This window comes from Manis javanica, chromosome 13 (assembly GCF_040802235.1).
Source record: "Manis javanica isolate MJ-LG chromosome 13, MJ_LKY, whole genome shotgun sequence".
NCBI classification, from domain to species: domain Eukaryota; kingdom Metazoa; phylum Chordata; class Mammalia; order Pholidota; family Manidae; genus Manis; species Manis javanica.
In genome coordinates, this window is record NC_133168.1 from 95,134,335 (window position 1) to 95,152,804 (window position 18,470).

Genomic DNA, 18,470 nt, shown 5'->3' on the forward strand with positions numbered 1-18,470 from the left:
TGAGGGGCTCTCATTAATCCCCAGCTTTGGGGGGAGGGCAGACTGGGGGCGGGGGTCTCTTGCAGTGGCTTCCCTCATCTTGTTTTGGGGATATCAGTCCAATGTGTTTTTAATAAGCATTTTATTTTAAAGAAGTTTTAGGCTTACATAGTTGTAAAACTCCACAGAGTTGTTTTATACAATCAATAGTCATTTATATTTACTTACATTTTATTTCCTGATCATCGTCCCTGGAGTGATGTGGCCTGCATGGAATCACCTTCCTTCAGCCTGAAACTGTCTTTAGTTTTCTCTTGAAGTAGAGTTCTGCTGTTGATGCTTTCAGCATTGGCTTTTTTTTTTTAAAAAACCCTGTTGGAACACATCTTCAATGTGTCTGCATTTTCAAAGAACATTTTTCTTGGGTCATAAAATTTTACACTGACAGGTATTTTTTTCCCATTCAGCACTTTAGAGGTCAGATGTCATTCATTGTTCTCTTGCTCCCCTAGTTTCTTTTGAAAAGTTATCAGTCTTACTGCTGTTCAAGAGCAATGTGTTCTTTTTCTTTGGTTGAAGATTTGAAATTTGTCCTTCCTTTTCTACAATTTGACCATGTTTTCTCCATTTTCCTGAACATATTATTCCATTATTTGGAAGTCCATGCCTGCTCACCCCAATATCTGGATCGTCTCCGGGTCTGCTCCGATTGATTTATATTTCATAATTGAGAACATTTTCCTGTGGCTTTGCATGTCTAGGACCCTTCTTGTGTGCTGAATCTTGTGAATACTACTTTGTAGAGGCTCTTAGTCATGTAACCTTCCTCTAAAGGTTAGGTTTTGTCATGGTGGGAAGTTATAGTAGTAATGGACTGCCTTGAACCTGTGAAGGCTGTATTTTAGACTCCATAAGGAACAATCAATTTCAGTTTTGCATTGGCTTTTAAAAGGTAGTCCTTAGATGACTGGTTAGCCAGAGACGGGTAAGATTCCTCAAGGGAGGAACAACCTAAGACAGGCACAGTCGCAGGGGGGCCATCAGGTGAGAATTTGGGGATCAACAGAGGTGAGGCTCAGAACCTCACCCCCCCTGCTTTGAGAGAAATCTTCTGCATCCGTGGATGTCTTGCTGCCCTTGTCTAGCCTGGATTAATACTTAGTCCATAGGCACACACCTGATCATCTGATCATCTACATTTGCCCTCTTACAGCACTAAACTATGTTTTCTATCTTTATCTTGCATCTACCTACCACTTCAGCATTGTATTAAAAATAAAAATAATAATAATAATAGAGGGAGAAATGTGGGATCAACATATAAATCAAGTACAAAAATCAAATGAATATTCATATTTGACCTGATGGTTTATAGGTCATATTGCATGATCAAAACAGAAAGTTTCTGTGATGACTGCCCTTGCACTGTTCACCATGTAAGAACTTATTCACTATGTAAGAATTCGTTCACCATGTAAGAACTTGTTCGTTATGCTTCAGAAGATTGGAGACTGACGAGAATTAGGCTTGAGATGGATTAATGATTGTACATTGAGCATTGACCCCCCCTATACTGAATTTTATTGTTGTTAACAACCATTTGATCAATAAATATGAGAGATGCCCTCTCAAAAAAAAAAATGATAGAAAAGGGGACTTCATATTTACTTGTATGATCTATTAAAACCTTTGAATAAATGACAGATCCTTTCAAAAAAAAAAAAAAAAGGTACTCCTTACTCTTAATGCACGGTGCTTCCTCTCAGGGTGTGACACTCCTTGGGTCATAATTGGAACCCAGGGTTGTTTTCCTTTTAACCAAGATCATTCCATCCCAGATGAGTCCAAACCCCAACCTCCATCTCTCTGAAATTCCTGTGCAACTCTTCAGCATCTGAAGTTATTCTGGTAGTTCTTCTCTTCCAAGCTCCCGAGTCTTCCCCTATACACAATCACTTAGGGGTTAAGGACCTCAGGGGAATTTTTAGGCACAGTTTTGGGGCTTCTCGTCAACCTTTCTTTTCCATTAGAAGATCCTTCAGAGTTATTTCAGGATCAGGTTGTATTTTCCCTACACCATCCCTGGAATCAACCAATTCTCCAAAGAACACTGTTTTTTTTCTTTTTTACAATGGTATTTTAGAAACCAAGGTCCAGATGGACAAGAGGTATTCTCTGTTACTGGAGTATCATTGCTTCTAGGCCTTCTGAGCTGACAGGCCTTGGAAACATATAAACGGATCCTATCCTATGCATATACGCACGGCCTACGTATCTAGCCAGCCGGCCAGCCAGCTACCCATCAGAAAGCATGGGTTCATACCGATACCTCCCGCCCCTTCCCACCCCACAGGGACCACATTCCGGCCTTCTCTCTTTGTATGTAGCCTTTGACAGTGAGAAACTGGATTTCATCATCTACATTGTATTTACTTAGTTGCTCTACCCTAATAAACAGGTAGTTTCAGAACTGGCTAATCCACACCACAGTGAGAAACAATCTGTCAACTGGAGCACAGGGTCTCTGAATGGTTCTTTTGGTATTCAGCCTTCCAGTATCTGCTCGAAATAGCTTTCCAAGATAAATTTGGTTTCCTTCATTGTAGTTATGTTTTCCATTTGTAATACAGTTAGGCTCACTTGTCATAGTTGGTATTCCATGTCACATTCCCTCTGTTGCCCGATGGAATTAAGCTTTTTAACCTACAGTAATCTTCACTCTTGGTGGTGTACAGTTCTATAGGTTTTGACAAATGCACAGAGCTGTGTATCAATCAACACTCATGACCGAGTATGATGTGCACGGGAACATGAACACCGTCGTGAGGGATCGATTCCATCACGTCCAAATTCCTCTGTGCTGCCTCTTTATTTATTAACAATGATAATTTATTAATATATCAATACCCCTTCTCATACTCCTGGCCCCTGGAAACCATTGCTTTGTTGCTCTTCTCTACAGTTGTGACTTTTCCCAAATGCTACACAGTAGAATCATACAATAGATGACCTTTTGTCTTTAGCTCTTTCCTTAAGTAAAGTGAATCTGATTTAAATTGAGGTATAAGTTACATACAGTGCAATGCACAGGTCTCGCATGTATCTAGTTCACTGCATTTTGACAAATGCATCCATCTATGTAACCTATACTCCTATTAGGACCTAACACATCCTCCTTACCCCATGAAGTCCCTTCGTGCCCCCTCCCAGACAATCCCTGCCCCTGCCTAACCCCTCCCACGCACCCTGAGCTTAGATGCAGTCACTGCTCTTTCTCTCCTATCACAGATTTTTGGTCTGTTCTTGAAATTCACACAAATAGAATTGTACAATATTTACTTTTTGTGTGGCTTATTTTGTTCAGTATATTACAATCAATGTTAGCCCATTCATAACAAAAGGTGAAATTATATATAATGTTTCCTATATACCAGGAGGCCTCATAAGTGCTTTACATACATTAACGAATTCCTACATACTGTTCACCACTCTGCAAGTAGCCCCTTCAAGAAACTCCACTTGAATTGTCCTAGTCTGAGTGAGTCTGTCGTTGCCTGCCTGGACTCTAATATGCCAACTCACTGAAAGCAGAAGGAAAAGTCCTACCGGTCACACACAAAACCCAATTAGATGAGGACCCAGCAAGCCTCTGACCACATCCTTTGCATGCCAAGACTGCCCTGGCCACACAAACTCACATGACTCATGGTCCCAACTCAGTAAGGTGTCTGCCCCTCAAAATTAAGAGATGTTTCTTTCCTGATTTATACAAAATAGCGAGATCCCAACTCCTCTTAACTATCCGACAATGCTTTCTTTACTCTTCCACAAAAATCTTACATCTTCTTGATTTTCCTGTAATTTGTACTTCTCATACCAGAATGCTTCAAGAGCAAAACTTGAGATTCATTCATTGCTATAGATACTAGCACCTCAAACAGTGCTTGGCATATAGAATATACCCATAAATTGGCTAGCAGTTAAAGAGCACAGACTGTCTGGGTTCAAATCTGACTTCTGACATTTACCAGCCAGTCAACTCAGACAGGTAACATAAGTGTACCATGCCAGTTTTCTCATCTGTAAAATGGGGACAATAATAGCACGTATTTCTTAAGCTTATATTGAGTATTTAATAAGTTAATACTTGTAAGGCATTCAGAAGAGTGCCTGGTGTATGGGAAGGGCTATATAAATGTTCAATGATTTACTGATATATCAAAATACTTCACTACAAATAAATACGGCCCCTACAGAAAAAGGAAAAATTCACTAAAAAAACTAATCCTAAAATACATAAAGATGACAAACAGCAAAAAAAAAACAAAAAAAAAATCTATTATTCCACACCCATGGCAGAAAGAAAGCTTTAATATCTATTGCTAAAGAAGTTTGAAGACAAAAATCTTAGGTACACACTAGATCTGGACACACAATTACCTTAAGTTAATAGGTATATACTCTTATGTAAAAATTAGAAAATACACATTGTTTTCAAAGAAACTGAAGCATTTATAAAATCCGACCAACAAATAGGTTTACCAGTTAGATATCACATCCCCCTTGACATTAACAGACCACTGCCTCAAAAAAAACCTCAAAATCACTTTGGCATCAACCAGCTAGAGGTTACTTTTAATCATGTAAGGAAAAGTCTAAGGGTTAGAGGTCCAGAACTGATACAGCCAATCACAGGCTTGTGGGGAACCCGTATCACTAGGATTCTTTGTCACACTGTTTTTTTTCATCATCAAAATATAGCTCTTCCAACTCTAGGCCTTGAGTCCACTTTCCAGAGACAGAACAGGAAAGCGAACAAGCCAGATGACACTCCCCTAGTGACTTCGACCTGCCTCTCATGCCAGCAGACAAGACGCCACCATTCTGGGCTTCAGGGAAGCCCTGAAGGTTGAGTATTTTCAATACTAACCATTGACAACTTGAACAAAAGATTGTTTTGAGTAAGGGAGAATGGGACACTGGGAAAGAAGCTAACCAAAACTGCCACCCTAGGACAGAAAGATAAAGGACATCATAAAGTCCACTTCCTTGACGAAAATGCCATTGTGTTTTTAAAAGCATATATAAATATTAAGTCATTTCCACTCTGATAAACTCATTCAGGAAATATTCAGAAATACCTTTTCAAGTATGCTAGGCATTGCTATTTTTAAAGAGTAAATCATAGTAAACATATTAGATAGAAAAACTATGGGACACAATTTCATAAATGTTTATACTAAAACCCAAGACTGAAAATCTATGAGTTAGTGGCTCAACCTAAGGATGACATATGGGTAAAGGTAAACCCACACTCGTAGCATTAACTTTCCATTCCAAGTTTAAATGATTTGGGGACCACTCAGTAAAGAGCTCAAGTATCCTCATATTTATCACGTTTCTAGGGTTTCCTTCCACTGTCGAGTTCACACAAGTCAACAAAAACAAGAATCACTGAAGATCTTCCAAAATTAATACACTCTCAAGCATTTGCATCCAGGAAGAATTTCATATTTTTCTTAATGTAGGAGTCTTTGTTATAGGCTTTCTCTCATTTTTTAGGTTCACAAGTTTCTTTGCTGGGAGTTCTCACAGTTTCCGAAGGAATGTGGGAAAAATGAGAGGCTTTCCAGTATCGATGACACTTAACGGGACTTTCTTTCCAGAATCAATCGTGTCTCTTAAAAATTGAGACAGCATTCAACGCTTCCCAGAGGAAGCGCATTCAGAGTATCTCACCGTCTTTCACTCAGTAAGGGGAACGCCGGTGCTGTAGGGTTTTCCACGTTCCTTATACAAGTGGTCTTCTGCAGTGATTTCTCAATGTGTGCTTTGAGGGCTGAGTGTCCCTGAAGGCTTCTTTCTGCCTTCTGATATTCACGAGCATTAATGTTCACATGACCCCGTAGAGATACCACTCGTTTCCCTAAAGCTACCGCATTCCTTCGTTTCTCCCCATATGCAGTCTTTGGCGTACATGAGGTTCAGTTTGAGCTGGAAGAGGCTTACCACGAAGACTGCACTTACGAGGTTTCTCTTGAGTGCATGAACATGAGGGTAGCTGAATGCTACTTCATGTCAAATAGACTGAAAGGATGAGGGTCTGAAGGACTTTCTTCACCGTTTTCACAGCAAGCTTCTCAGGTGCTTCCCAATGATGTCTCCAGGTACACCCACCTTGCCAAGTTTCTCCCTATGTTGCATTAGGCTTGGTGTGCATGACCAATACAGTATGGAAGAACTGCTATGTCCTGCTCAGGCTGGGTCACAAAAGACATGTGCCTTCTGCATTCGCTCCCTCCAGCTCAAACGCTTTGAGGGGAACCTGCTGCTATACCATAAAGATACCCAGCCCCGTGGAGAGTGAGGTAAGGAAGGTTCCCTGCCAACAAGCAGCACTAACTTGCCAGGCATGCTGAGTTAGCCGTTTGGACGTGGACTCTTCAGGGCCAAAGACTAAGATGATTGTTGCTGCAGCTGACATCTTGACCCCAGCCTCATGAAAGATCCTGGGCCACAACTACACAGTGAAGCCGTTTCTAAACTGCTGACCTCCAGAAACTGTGATATAATAAATATATATTGCTTGAAGCCATTATGTTTTGGAGGAACGCGTGTTCTGTGGCAACAGATGTCTCTTACATTAAGCGCAAGTTACTGCCAGCTGTCTGAGGGATACGACGGTCATCTAATGCTTTCCCAGTTATTGTGCTCATATCCACCTATTATGTATTCTCTTGTGCACTGAAAGGTAAGAGTTAGTGGTGAAAGATTTTCCACAATGATTACATTCGTAGGGCTTTTCTCCAGTGTGAGTTCTCACATGTTTCTTAACAGCTGAGAGATTATTAAAGGCTTTCCCACAATTACTGCATTCATAGGGTTTCTCACCGGTATGAATTCTCTTGTGCACAGTAAGGGAAAAGCTACTGCTGAAGGACTTGCCACACTGATTACACTCATAGGGCTTCTCCCCAGTATGAGTTCTCATGTGCTGGGTCAAATATGAACTCTTCCTAAAAGTTTTCCCACAGTCCTGGCACTCGTACGGTTTCTCTCCCGTATGGATACTGTTGTGTCCAGTAAGGGAGGACCTTGTGCTAAAGGCCTTGCCACACTGATTACACTCGTGGTGATTCTCTCTTGTGTGAATCCTCTTGTGGCTTTTGAGGTTACAGCTGGTGCGGAAGACGTGAAAACACTGGTTACATTCATACGGTTTCTCCCCCGTGTGAATCCTCACATGCAGTCTCAGGGACGAGGGGTCATTGAAGGCTTTCCCACAGTCATTGCACTCATACGGCTTCTCTCCATTGTGTATCCTCTTATGAATAGTCAGATAAGACCGGCTGCTAAAGGACTTCCCACATTGATTGCAGTCATAGGGTTTTTCGCCAGTATGAATTCTCTTGTGCTGAGTAAGGTTAGATTTTGTGCTGAAGACTTTAAAACACTGATTACATTCATTGAGTTTCACTCCAAGATGATTTCTCTCCTGTTGACCAAGATATGAATGATAACTATAAATTATGGTATTTTTAATATTCAATGCTGGCACATGAATTCTCTCGCCCAGGGATTCAGTTACATTATTATCATTGATGTTTTGGCTACTTTCAGTGCTTGTATATGGCTTCTTCTCCATCTGAGCTCTTAGATGTCAACAAAGACAGATGCTTGGCCATGGTTCTTAGCACATTCACAGAGCATTTTCTGATGAATTTAAGACCACTTTATATATCAAGAGTCAGTGTCTTAGTCACATTTAAAGAAAGATTTAGTTGCAAAAACTTTAAGAAACAAGTTTGGAGCTAACATAACATAGATTTCTCCAAATTCACCAGACATCCTATTTCTCACTTGTAAATGATACTTTCCTTTAAAAACTCTCCTATCCAAACAAAACAGCAGCAGACTCACAGACTCCAAGAAGGGACTAGTGGTTACCAAAGGGGAGGGGTAGGGGAGAGGGTGGGTGGGGAGGGAGGGAGAAGGGGACAGAGGGGCATTATGATTGGCACACATGGTATGTAGGGGGTCACGGGGAAGACAGTGTAGCACAGAGAAGACTGGTGACCATGGCGTCTTACTTCACTGATGGACAGTGACTTCAGTGGGGTGTGGGGGGCACTTGATATTATGGATGAATGTAGTAACCACAATGTTTTTCATGTGAAACTTTCATAAGAGTGTGTATCAATGACACCTTAATAAAAAAATAAAAATAAAAAAACCCTCCTGTCCATTTTGTGGTTTTTCTCACTTAAGGAATTCTCCCACTGTGAAAAGCTAGAAATCATTCATGTTAGTCTTACCGCTTTTACACCGTTAGGATGATCTTTCCTAAGAACATGCTTCTTAGGAGTTAACCATTTGGCTTTAAGTACGGTCTCCAAACCTGCAACAAATTGAAAAGAAGTTTAAATTGGAGAAAAGAAATAGGACAGTGCACATCTGAATACAGCAGACTCTGAGGCATTGGGGTTTTTGGGGGAGTCTGCAGTGATTGGGGTGTGAGTATGAAAATTGTAGGCGTTAAAAAATGATTCAAAGAGGATTAAAATTGATCAGAGATTTACAAAAGAAGGAATCGTCAGGAATGCCAAGCATGAAGGCACTAGACAGAGAGGTCACATGAGCCTTAAATTTCAAAAAGAAAAAAAGAGATGTCTGTTTTTCTCCAAGTCCGAAGTAAAGTGAGAGATTTTGAACACAAAACTGAAGAGAGAGGAAAGAAGGCACAAGAGGAAAATTCATACCAAATATTCTTGGCCATCTCTGTCAAAAAAAAAAAAAGAGAGGTATTTAACAAAGCCCCCTGATCGGCACTTCTTAACGTGACCCCCCCACAACCAGAGTCACCAGCCCAGAGCCATTCCTCACGAAGACTTCCGTCCGCTCGCCGCTCACCTGGACAGGCACCTGGGAGAGTTCCTCTCTCCTCTGCCATCCCCTGGTCTTCCTGCTCCAGCCAGGAGGTCAGACTGGGCTTGTCGACATGGTACCCTGTTCACAGAGAAAAGACACATGACGTAGGGGGCGCTCTGCGGGCAACAGGTAACTCCATGAAACTGAGTCCGACAAATCTGAACACAGGCACGTGCGACCTCTGGGGCAGTGGGATCCGTACACCCAAACCCTAATGAGTACAGGGACTCTCGGGGAACAAAACCACAAGCACCCTCACGAGATACCCAGGTGACAGGCCACAGGTGGTCCCGAAGCTCTTGCCCAAGTTTAAATACACACGTCAGAAGCATTAGAGCTTTTCACCATGGAGGACACAGTCAAGGTAAGGAACGGGTTTCCAGTTCACAGGAAAGGCATCGGACAGAGAGCCTCACTGGGGTGGGGACCTCGTCTGCCTCACTCGCCACTGCACCCCCTGAACCCAGCACAGACCCAGGGACATGGAAGTGCTTCAGAAAGACTTGCAACAACCCAGAAATACCGAGTCCAAAATCCATCCCTCTACAGAAACAGGGAACACTAGTGGAAACCGTCACAGTCAACTGGACCACAACTCTGGAAACTTACTAAAAGTAAGTTTACAGCATCCAGGAAGAGGCTTCATCAAGATAAAAAACAGCTGCCACTTTAACTGACCCTCATCTCAGCCTCTATTCCACTCTGGCTGTGACCTTTTGAAGACAAGGGCCCACATTCCAAGCACTGAGGGACGGTGGACCTTCTTCTCAAGGAATGTTGACTGTTCGTTTTGACCTCTGTGAAGGTTTGGCTCGAAGGGCTTGCCTTTATGGATTTAATCCCACACTCTCCAAGAGCTGACCTGGCCTCCCAGTGGACATGTGCTGAAGACATTTAAAAAAGATATTAGCTGCCGCCGCCACCTGAGACAAACAACAACAACAAAAAAACCCAGGAGAAAACAAAAGACTAGACAGCTTGGGAGGAAAAGTGTAGCATAGGATGTTTAGGGGAATTTTTGAAAAGCTCCCAAGTAGTCCTTTGAATCTAGAAAGCCATGTGCTTACCCAGGGTTGGGCACATGCTCAAACTCAAACCCAGCCTTTGTGAGTCAAAGGACATTACCAAGAAAACGAAAAGACCCCACAGAATGGGAGAGATTATTTGCACGTCATGTTTCAGGTCAGGGCCTAGTATTCAGACCGTACCAAAATTTGGCAACCCAAGAGCAAAAGATAAAACAACTGACTTTAAAAATGGGCAAAGGACTTGAACAGACTTTTCTCCAAGGATATACTAATTGCCAACAGGGACATGAAAAAATGCCCAGTGTAACTGGTCATGAGGGAGATGCAAATCAAGACGAGACAGCACTTCATACCCAGGAGGACGGCTACAATCAAAAGGACAAATGTTGGGAAGATGTGGAGAAACTGGAACCCTCGTACGCTGGTGCAGCTGCTATGGAAAACAGGTCAGCTCTGAATAAAAGCTGAACATAGTAAGATGTGACCCAGCAATTCCACTCCTAGATGTACACCCTAGACTACTGAAAACAGATGTTTAAACAAAAACTTGTACACAAATATTCACAGCAGCACTACTAAAACTACCAGTAAGTGGAAATGACCTAAATGTTTATCAAACAATGAAGGGATAAACCCTATGTGGTATATCCATAAAATGGGACATTATTCAGGCACAAAAAGGAATAAAGGACTCGTACATGTAACAATGTGGCTAAACATTTAAACACATTGTGTTGCCTGAAAGAGCCAGACACAAAAGAGCACATGTTTTCTGATTCTGATGATAAGAAATATTCTGAATACGCAAATCCGAATGACGCAGAGTAAACAGTGGTGGCCAGCGGGGGGGAAGGTAGGGGGTATTGACCACTTAATGCATACAGGTTTCCTTTAAGAGCGGTGAGAATGTTCTGGAATTAGGTAGTGGTGATGGTGACACACACTGGGATTACATTAAAAACCACTAAACTGTACATTTAAAAATGGTTCAAATGGTGAATTTTATGTTATGTGAATGTTACTTCCATTATAAAAAAGGGAAAAGGTCTTGCTGCGTGAGCCGCGATATAGATGCAGAAACCGCATCAGGCTTACCAAGCGATGCCAGGTTCCTGCGGTTCTCCTGCATCACGTCACGGTACAGCGTCCTCTGCGAGCGGTCCAGCAGTGCCCACTCCTCCCGGGTAAACTCCACGGCCACATCCTCCAAGGTCACTAAGTCCTAAACCATCACAAACATCAAGGCTTGGCTAAGGGCCACCCCCACCAACGCTGACAGGAGAAGGGCTGAGGGTGACAGGGACAAGGACATGGAATCAAAAGCAGAAGCTGGCAGGCAGGGTTCTGGGCTCAACCCCCAGGGCTCATCTCCTGTCTGGACACCCGCTCCCGAGACTAGACACACCTCTAACATTGGCTGATTTTCTTTTTCCAAAACAATGTAACTTCCTTCCGTCTCCAAGGTTGACCGTAGGCCTGGGCCATCACCGAACTCAGAGAAATGCTTGCTCTGTACGTGAATGAGCCCCCGCTGATGATCGCTGATTGCATAAATGCAGGACATTACGTCCTTAGCTGCCCCCTGAAGCTCTCAGCAGCACGTGAGCCTGGAGGCAGCCTTGCGATGCAGCGAATGCTGACCTACACTGACGCTGTCCAGACAGCCCCTGTCTCTCCATCAGATGCCTGAGGACCTGGCCGGGCTGAGAGGCCCCAGGTCACAGAGGAATAATGGCTCGGGGACAGGAAGAGCTGACTCACCGGTAACCAGTGTGTCAGGAAGCCGTGAACCAAGGCTTCCTCCTCTGTGCATCCTTCTGGAGGCGAGGCCGGGCACAGGGAAGACGGAGCTGGAGAAGAAATGAGCCACAGGATGCAGGCTCGTTCTGTGTGCTAACACTCAGAGAGCTGGAGGGGCCCCCAGCCACCCGGCGCTGATCGTACCCCAGTGCACACACGTGTACACACACACACACAACCGTGCATGCACACACGGCTTTCACGGGAAACCAGAGAAGAGCCCTGTCTCACCCAGGGCCAGAAAACAGGGCCACCTTACTGCGCTGGAGAAAGAGGTTATTATTCCCATTTCACAGATGAGGAACTCGAAGTTCCCGGGGACAGGACTGTTAGTTCACCAAGTTTATAGGAAGATCTGGAGGTATGATGAGGCCCCGGTGTCCCTGGGCTCCTGGGGCTACTACCCCCAGCCCCCGGCTCACTGCTCAGCCCTTCCACTCCCTGCTCCGGGCCTCTAACACCTGGGCTCTGAGGACCCCACAACTTACTGCAGGTGGGGGACAGGACCACGGCTGCCATCCTGACTCCACAGAAACCTGCCTGGATACCAGGCAGACACGTCTCCCCTTCTCCCCACGGTGCGCTCAGGCCAGGCTCTGGAACGACAGGGAAGAACAGCAAGTCCTCCCAGCCTCTCTGCCTCTCAGGGCAACGGAGGACAGGCTTGCCTCAGCCCGCGCACTGCATCCTCCTTCCAAAATTCAAGTGCTGCCTTAGATCCTTGGCCTTTATTCTGCATAGTGGGTGCCGGGCTCAGGGCCACGTGACGGCGGAACTTGTCTTCTTCTGTCCACAACGATACCACAATACGTTACTGCTCCGTCCACTGTAAAGGGATGAGGCTCAGGGCACCTTCCTCATGTCCAAGTGGCTGTCACCAACACACTCCCAGCCGCAGCCCCTTCTTTACTGGAGACTGGGGCACCTGACTCCCATTAGCCTTCCCACCTCTACTCGGATGACGTCAGAGCCCACGAGGATGAGCCTCACCGAGTCACATGTCTGCCCCCCACCCGTGCCCCACGCTAGACGTTGTCATCACCTGGCAGTGTTCCACCACCTGGAAGAAGCATTCAGAAATACCTCCCTTGGTACCCAAATGCCTAAACGTCTACCTTGTACACTGATTTTTTTCTTGTATTACGTGTGTTCTCAGCCACACAGATGACTCCGCGTCTGCCACCCTCGCCCCTCATCTGCTCGCCCAGCTTGGATTTCACTGTCCCCGTTTCAACAGGGGTTCCCTATCCCTCCTCCCAGCAGAGCTCCAGCCCACCACGACTCCCACCGTCTGCTGCTTCGGGCCCCATCCGTGCAGACGGACCTGCCCAAGAGCTGTGAGGCCGCCGTGTCTAGGACAGCACGGCCACCAACAGGCAAAGGGCCGTCGGCCCCACAGGACAATCCTCCCCATCCAGCCTTCTCTACCCCTCTTAAAGCTCACACAGCCTCACCTTTTCCCCTAAGGTACCCACTGCCTAAACTGCCTTAATGACCCGAGCCCCCTGCACCCACACCCCACATGCTCAGTTAGGGCTGACTTGCGTGACCAACAGAATAATGCAGAGCAGACCGCGGGCGACTTCCGGGCGAGGCCCTAGAAGGCACTGCAGTTCTGCCTTTCTCTGCCCCGCCCGCTGGGGGACAGCCGACTGCCCGTGTTTCAAAGACAGGCCTGTGGCCAGACCACCTTAGAGACCTCCCCCCCACAGCCAGCACCGGTGCCAGCTGGTGAGCAAATGCCCTTGGCAGTGACCCGTTCAGCGCCACTCGAGACTCGGATGGCTGCAGCCCCGGCTGGTATCTCGCTTCAGACTCACTGAAGTTCCCTGAGTCAGAACCTTCTAGCTAGGCCGCTCCTGAACTCCTGAACCGCAGAAGCAGTGAGAGACCATACCTGATTCTCTTGCGCTGAATCTCCAGGTTTGGGATGGCGTGTCAGGCAGCGCACACCCTCGCTCTCAGCAGGTGGTCCCGCGGCCTCCTTCCCAAAGTCATCCTCCTGAGAAGGAAGCTACCTTCCTGTCTGGCCCCCAGGACGACAATCCGCCCCACGGCTTCCTCCCTCCATCCTGCTCTAAACCAGGAACTGCCTCCCTGTCTCTGCAAGGCCTGGCTCCGCAGCCCTGCTCGGGGCTCCGTCCCGCCTGCCTTTCTAGGAGCTGCACACTATCGACTGTCTATGTCCGCCCTTTGCTGCAAGCGCCCATTCTCTGGACGCCCTCACACCATGTAACCGGGATGCAGTATTCCTAGCAGTGAAATAAACCTATCCTGAATGCCTGTATTTCTTTCCCTGCTGTCCAGCTGCCCTCCCTCACCACGAAGGGTTCTCATTCTGTCTCATGTCCTCATCACCCATTCGACACAGTATCATTTGGATTCCAGCACTACCACTTCAAAGGACGATACTCTTGGTGGAATCACCAAAGGTCTTACTCACAGAACAGAGGAGTAGATCGCAACTGCACCGATACTATTCCTAATCTGCAGGCGGCGTTACAACACAGAAGAGGCAAGGGAACACGTTCTCCACCTGAGCCTCCATGGGGGCAGCTCTGACGGCCCATTTAGGATTTCTGACCTCCAAAATGGCAAGAGAACACATCTGTGTAGCTTTAAGCCACAAGGTTTGTGGCAATTTGTTCCAGCAGTCCTAGACTCCGACCGCCTCTCATGCCAAACCTTCCCTGAAGCCTTGCTGGGAGTCCAAGAGACCCAGAAAACTGCCTCAGAACTTCCTTACCCTCTGCAGGCAAAGGATGTCTCCTTTCTCCCCCATAGGGACCCGTCCCGCAGTTAGGAAGAGTTACGGTCACTGAGCAGAGGCCAGAGGAGGGCTGGGATCCAGCCACATTCCCAGGAAGCAGGCGGAGGAGGGGCCCTTTCAGGCCTGAGCACCCCCTCAAGGTCTTTAGGGAGCTGAAGTCTCCTGGAAGCAGGACGGGTCTCTGTTCAATCTACAGATTCAGTGATTCCTGCCCCTGGATTTAAGCTGGTGCTGGAAGGTCAGAGGGGAGGGGTCCCTATATACCAGCATGGCCCAGGCTTGGTGATTCTGCTCCAACTCTACATAATTCTTTTCTGTGCAGTATGGCAGCCCCAGGGCACATGTGGCCACTGAGCCCTTGAAATGTGGCCAGTAAGACTGAGGAAATGAATTTTTAACTGTATTTTTCACTGGCTTTATTCAACTAGCTACATGTGGCCAGTGGCCACCACAGTAGCCAGGGCAGCCCCACACATACTCAGGCTTGACTTTTTTCAGGACCGGAACGAGGGAACTGTGAGTGGAAAAGTGGGGGTAAAACACAGGCCTGCGGGGGTGAGGGGGGGTGTGTGCCTGCAGGAGTGCGGAGACAGGAGCTTGAAGCGCAGGAAGTGCCCTGGGCCATCTAACAAATGGGCACAGGAATGAAAAGCATCTCTACACCGTCTCGGTTCTGAACTAGGTTTCTTCTTTCTGCATCTTTACTGCTCCGCAAAAGCTGTCATCCAGGCCTAGGGAATGTCATCCTGTTCCTTAACTCCTGCCTAACACCTCCTCTCTCTCCCCTTAAGTCTTCACCCTTAATCCGGAAGTCCACCTGAACCCGTGTGCGGAGAGCAAAGGCTAATCACATCAGCCTCCTGCTCACACAGAATTTGTGAAAATTAATTAAGGGAACCCTCACTGACATGCCATGAGGAGGACAGCAGGGGGCGCTCTCACGCCCCACCGCTCCTCAATTGCAGACCCAGCGGGAGGAGACCAGACCTTGCAAATCAGTAAAGATGCTGCTTCAGCTCGAACTTTACTCTCCAGCAGGAGGAAGATTTTCTCCTCCCCCAGCCCATGAGAGGCTGTCACAGCTCGGCCAGTAAGTAACAATATTCGGAACTCCCAGTTTCCTCCACCGGACTTTTTGTTTATAACAGCACCTCCCGTGATTCCAGTCGTCTGCTGCTTCACGGCTCCATGTGGGCAGACAAGCGTGCCCAAGAGCTGAGAAGCTGCCATGTCTAGGACAACGTGGTAACCAACAGGCAAAGAGCTCTCGACCCCACGTTAATAGTTAAAACCCACTTGTTTAAAAATCCACTTACGGCTGGCTGCTGGTTAATTCAATTTTAAATTTCTATTACAGTAAATATAAATAATTTCAAATCATTTTTTCCCCCCAGATGCTCTTATATTTTTAAACTTTGTGGAGGATTTACAGGACTTTTAGAAGTCAAATTGAACAGGTCGGAGGATCACTGCTGAGTAGTTCTGCTCATCTTTAGTGAGATGACTTGTAATACGACAGTCACATGTAAAAACGTACATATTTATGCTCATGAATAAAACCCTGAAGTTTTTAGTATTACAGAATGCAAGAAAATCCGTATTTTTCTCTTACACATATTTATTTACATGTTTGTGTAATGTGTGCTTATCTGCATATAACTGTATTTATTGACTTATTTAAACACATATAGCCATACACACCTGAGCATCTTTTCTGTAAATATAATCCACCAAAACGTAAATAATTTTTCTAAAGATACCCTCCCTCGTAGCGGCTCCTTGTGTTTACAACCTGGGCACAAGCAAGCTGACCAGCAGTTCCTCTGCGCAGTGGAGGCTGCTGGCACCTGTTCTAACAGGCTCCACAGTGTACTCACCTGATCACACAGAAACCCACAGATCCTGGAGAAGGAGAGGTGGACCCTGAGGCTGATTCCAACACAAACTTGAGCTGGAGCTGCTTTTCTTGTCTGAGAGGGGGAAAAAAGGTAGGAAGATTGCTTTAGAAGCCTTTTTATAGGGAGTAATACAACTGGTGGATAGAAAAACCACCCCATGCACCTTTTCGGGGGTGGGGGTGGGGGGTGGAAATGGTTTTATTTACTGTGTAATTGTTGCCCGTGGCTGGATTTTTCTGATTTCCATCCAGGCATCTCCTCCCCAGGTGGGAGAAAGCAGCTTCGTGCTGTGCGCATTTGACTTGCTCAGTTACTCATTTGCCTGGAGAGAGGCTTTTTTGGCGACTCCAGACACTAGACACGGCTTGTCGATTAGGGACTCTCCAAGTAACTCGGCTGACTTTGAAACAATTTCCACCGGTGATTCAAGGCTTCAAGGCCCCAGAGCAGGATTTCCCAGCCCGGCACTGCTGATGACACTTTCTTTACTGGAGGGCGCTGCTCAGTGCACCGTAGTATGCTAACAGCAAGCTGCATCCCGGCACTGGATGCCGGCAGCCCCCCACTCCCGGTTGTAACAACCAAAACAATGCGTGCAGACAGGGCTAGAAATCCCCCAGGCACAAAGTCACACCCAGTGAGGGGGGATCGGGGACTCTCTGGGGAGCGGAGAGCGGCATCCAGAGCTGGGAGGAAACCACAGCGTGGGGCCGACCTGAGGAGCAGCCCAGGGGAGGAAACGGGCTCCCGGGAGGGACGGAGGGCCTCCGCACCTGTGACCGGGCTGCCCGCGGGCCAGGCCCCTCCCGGACCCCTGCCGGAGCCCCAGGACTGCCTGCCGCTCCCGGATTTCTGCCCAGGGCTTTGAGCACCAACATACCACGTAAACGCCTTCCCCGCGGAGAAAACAGTAGACACCCCGCCGCCAGACCCGGGCTCCTTCCACCGTAGAGCCCGGCACTTCCGCTTCCGGCCTCGGGCTGACCGCCGGGAGCCTCCTTTCCGGTTGCTGTCAAGCTCCTGGGCAGACGGACATTTCGGGGCTCGGGACTGAAGCGGTGGGCGGGGCGACGGCTACGCAACCCAGCCTCGGAGGAGGGGTTCTAGTTTTAATTAGTAAGCGCCGGGTTGGGCCCTGGGTGGGTCGGCATGACGGACGAAAGTCATCTCTAGGGGTGGGACAGTGGGCGGAGTCCAGCTCCGGGGGCGGGGCTGTTACGTACACCAGGCCTGGGGCGGGGCTGTGGGCGGAGTCCGGTTCCGGGGGCGGGGATGTGAGCGGAGTCAGTTCCGGGGCGGGGCTGTGAGTGAGCACCAGGCCTGGGGCGGGGCTATAATCTCTATGAGGGATGGTGCTCAGAGGTACTGGAGGCGGGGCTTTCTGTGGATCCTAACCCCTGTCCTTACCGCGTGACATAGCCCAATAGAATGACAGGCCCATATTTAAGGTTTTTAATTTTTAGCGCATATTTGCTGTTCTAATTTATTTAAAAATGAGATCATACATGCACATTTCTCTACAACTTGTTGTCACAAGCCAATAGATAGGGATCTAACGATATTTTGATTTAAGATTTTGAGGGGCATACAAGAGTAGGTTCAAAGATACTCATAAAGAAAAACTTAAAAGAGTGCTACAAAGTCAGTAAAATATTCTACCTTTCCCGCAACGCCACCTACTCCTTTTGCCCAGAGATAAACATCCTTTTCTCCTGTATCCTCCCAGATAGGGTGTGGGTCTGTGTATGTACACGTTCAAGCCCCAGACGGATGTTCGTCCTCAAGCACAAACTGAAGCCGACAAATTGTCTCATGCATCTGGATTTACTTGAAGAGATTCAAATTTCTTGTGGAGAGGGATGAATCAATGTTGGATTCATAGAAAGAAACAAAGAAAAAGAGATTTTAAAATTCAAGAGCTCAAAAGAAAAAGTGAGAAAATGTATTTATAATATCAGACTTGGCACATCTCTGGAAAAGGTTCATGTCATAAAATGGTAAATATGTAATAAAACAATAGGCATCAAATTTTGATTCTCTTTATTCATTAAATAACCATCTTGGGCA

General features: G+C 46.6%; 1 protein-coding gene and 1 long non-coding RNA gene across 4 annotated transcripts; one reads left to right on the forward strand and one right to left on the reverse strand.

Moving 5' to 3' along the window:
• Window positions 1-104: 104 nt before the first annotated feature.
• Window positions 105-17,420, reverse strand: LOC108404653 (uncharacterized). 3 transcript variants are annotated; one of them, XM_037018413.2, is made up of 9 exons: window positions 17,284-17,367; window positions 16,610-16,870; window positions 16,383-16,475; window positions 12,224-12,331; window positions 11,697-11,785; window positions 11,031-11,157; window positions 8,890-8,985; window positions 8,295-8,377; window positions 105-7,474 (listed from the first exon to the last, which is right to left on the reverse strand). In XM_037018413.2, exons 4-9 carry the CDS (start codon window positions 12,252-12,254, stop codon window positions 6,692-6,694), a joined length of 1,209 nt encoding a protein of 402 aa, XP_036874308.2. In that variant the 5' UTR covers window positions 12,255-12,331; window positions 16,383-16,475; window positions 16,610-16,870; window positions 17,284-17,367; the 3' UTR covers window positions 105-6,691. The 3 variants fall into 3 exon arrangements, with proteins under 3 accessions (XP_036874308.2, XP_017527825.3, XP_036874306.2); XM_017672336.3 differs by lacking the exon at window positions 16,610-16,870 and having other exon boundaries at window positions 17,284-17,420; XM_037018411.2 differs by lacking the exons at window positions 11,697-11,785; window positions 12,224-12,331; window positions 16,383-16,475; window positions 16,610-16,870; window positions 17,284-17,367 and adding an exon at window positions 11,341-11,671.
• Window positions 17,381-18,431, forward strand: LOC140845691 (uncharacterized). Its single transcript, XR_012124523.1, has 2 exons — window positions 17,381-17,519; window positions 18,130-18,431. It is a non-coding gene; the product is annotated as an uncharacterized lncRNA (long non-coding RNA).
• Window positions 18,432-18,470: the final 39 nt, after the last annotated feature.

Coding starts and splice junctions, on each gene's coding strand:
- LOC108404653 (XM_037018411.2), bottom strand. CDS start 11,499: ATGTCCTGCATTTATGCAATCAGCGATCATCAGCGGGGGCTCATTCAC. Junction 11,158..11,340: donor AAAATCAGCCAATGTTAGAG/GTGTGTCTAGTC, acceptor GTGATGGTTTAG/GACTTAGTGACCTTGGAGGA. Junction 8,378..8,889: donor TCTCCCAGGTGCCTGTCCAG/GTGAGCGGCGAG, acceptor AATTTGTTGCAG/GTTTGGAGACCGTACTTAAA.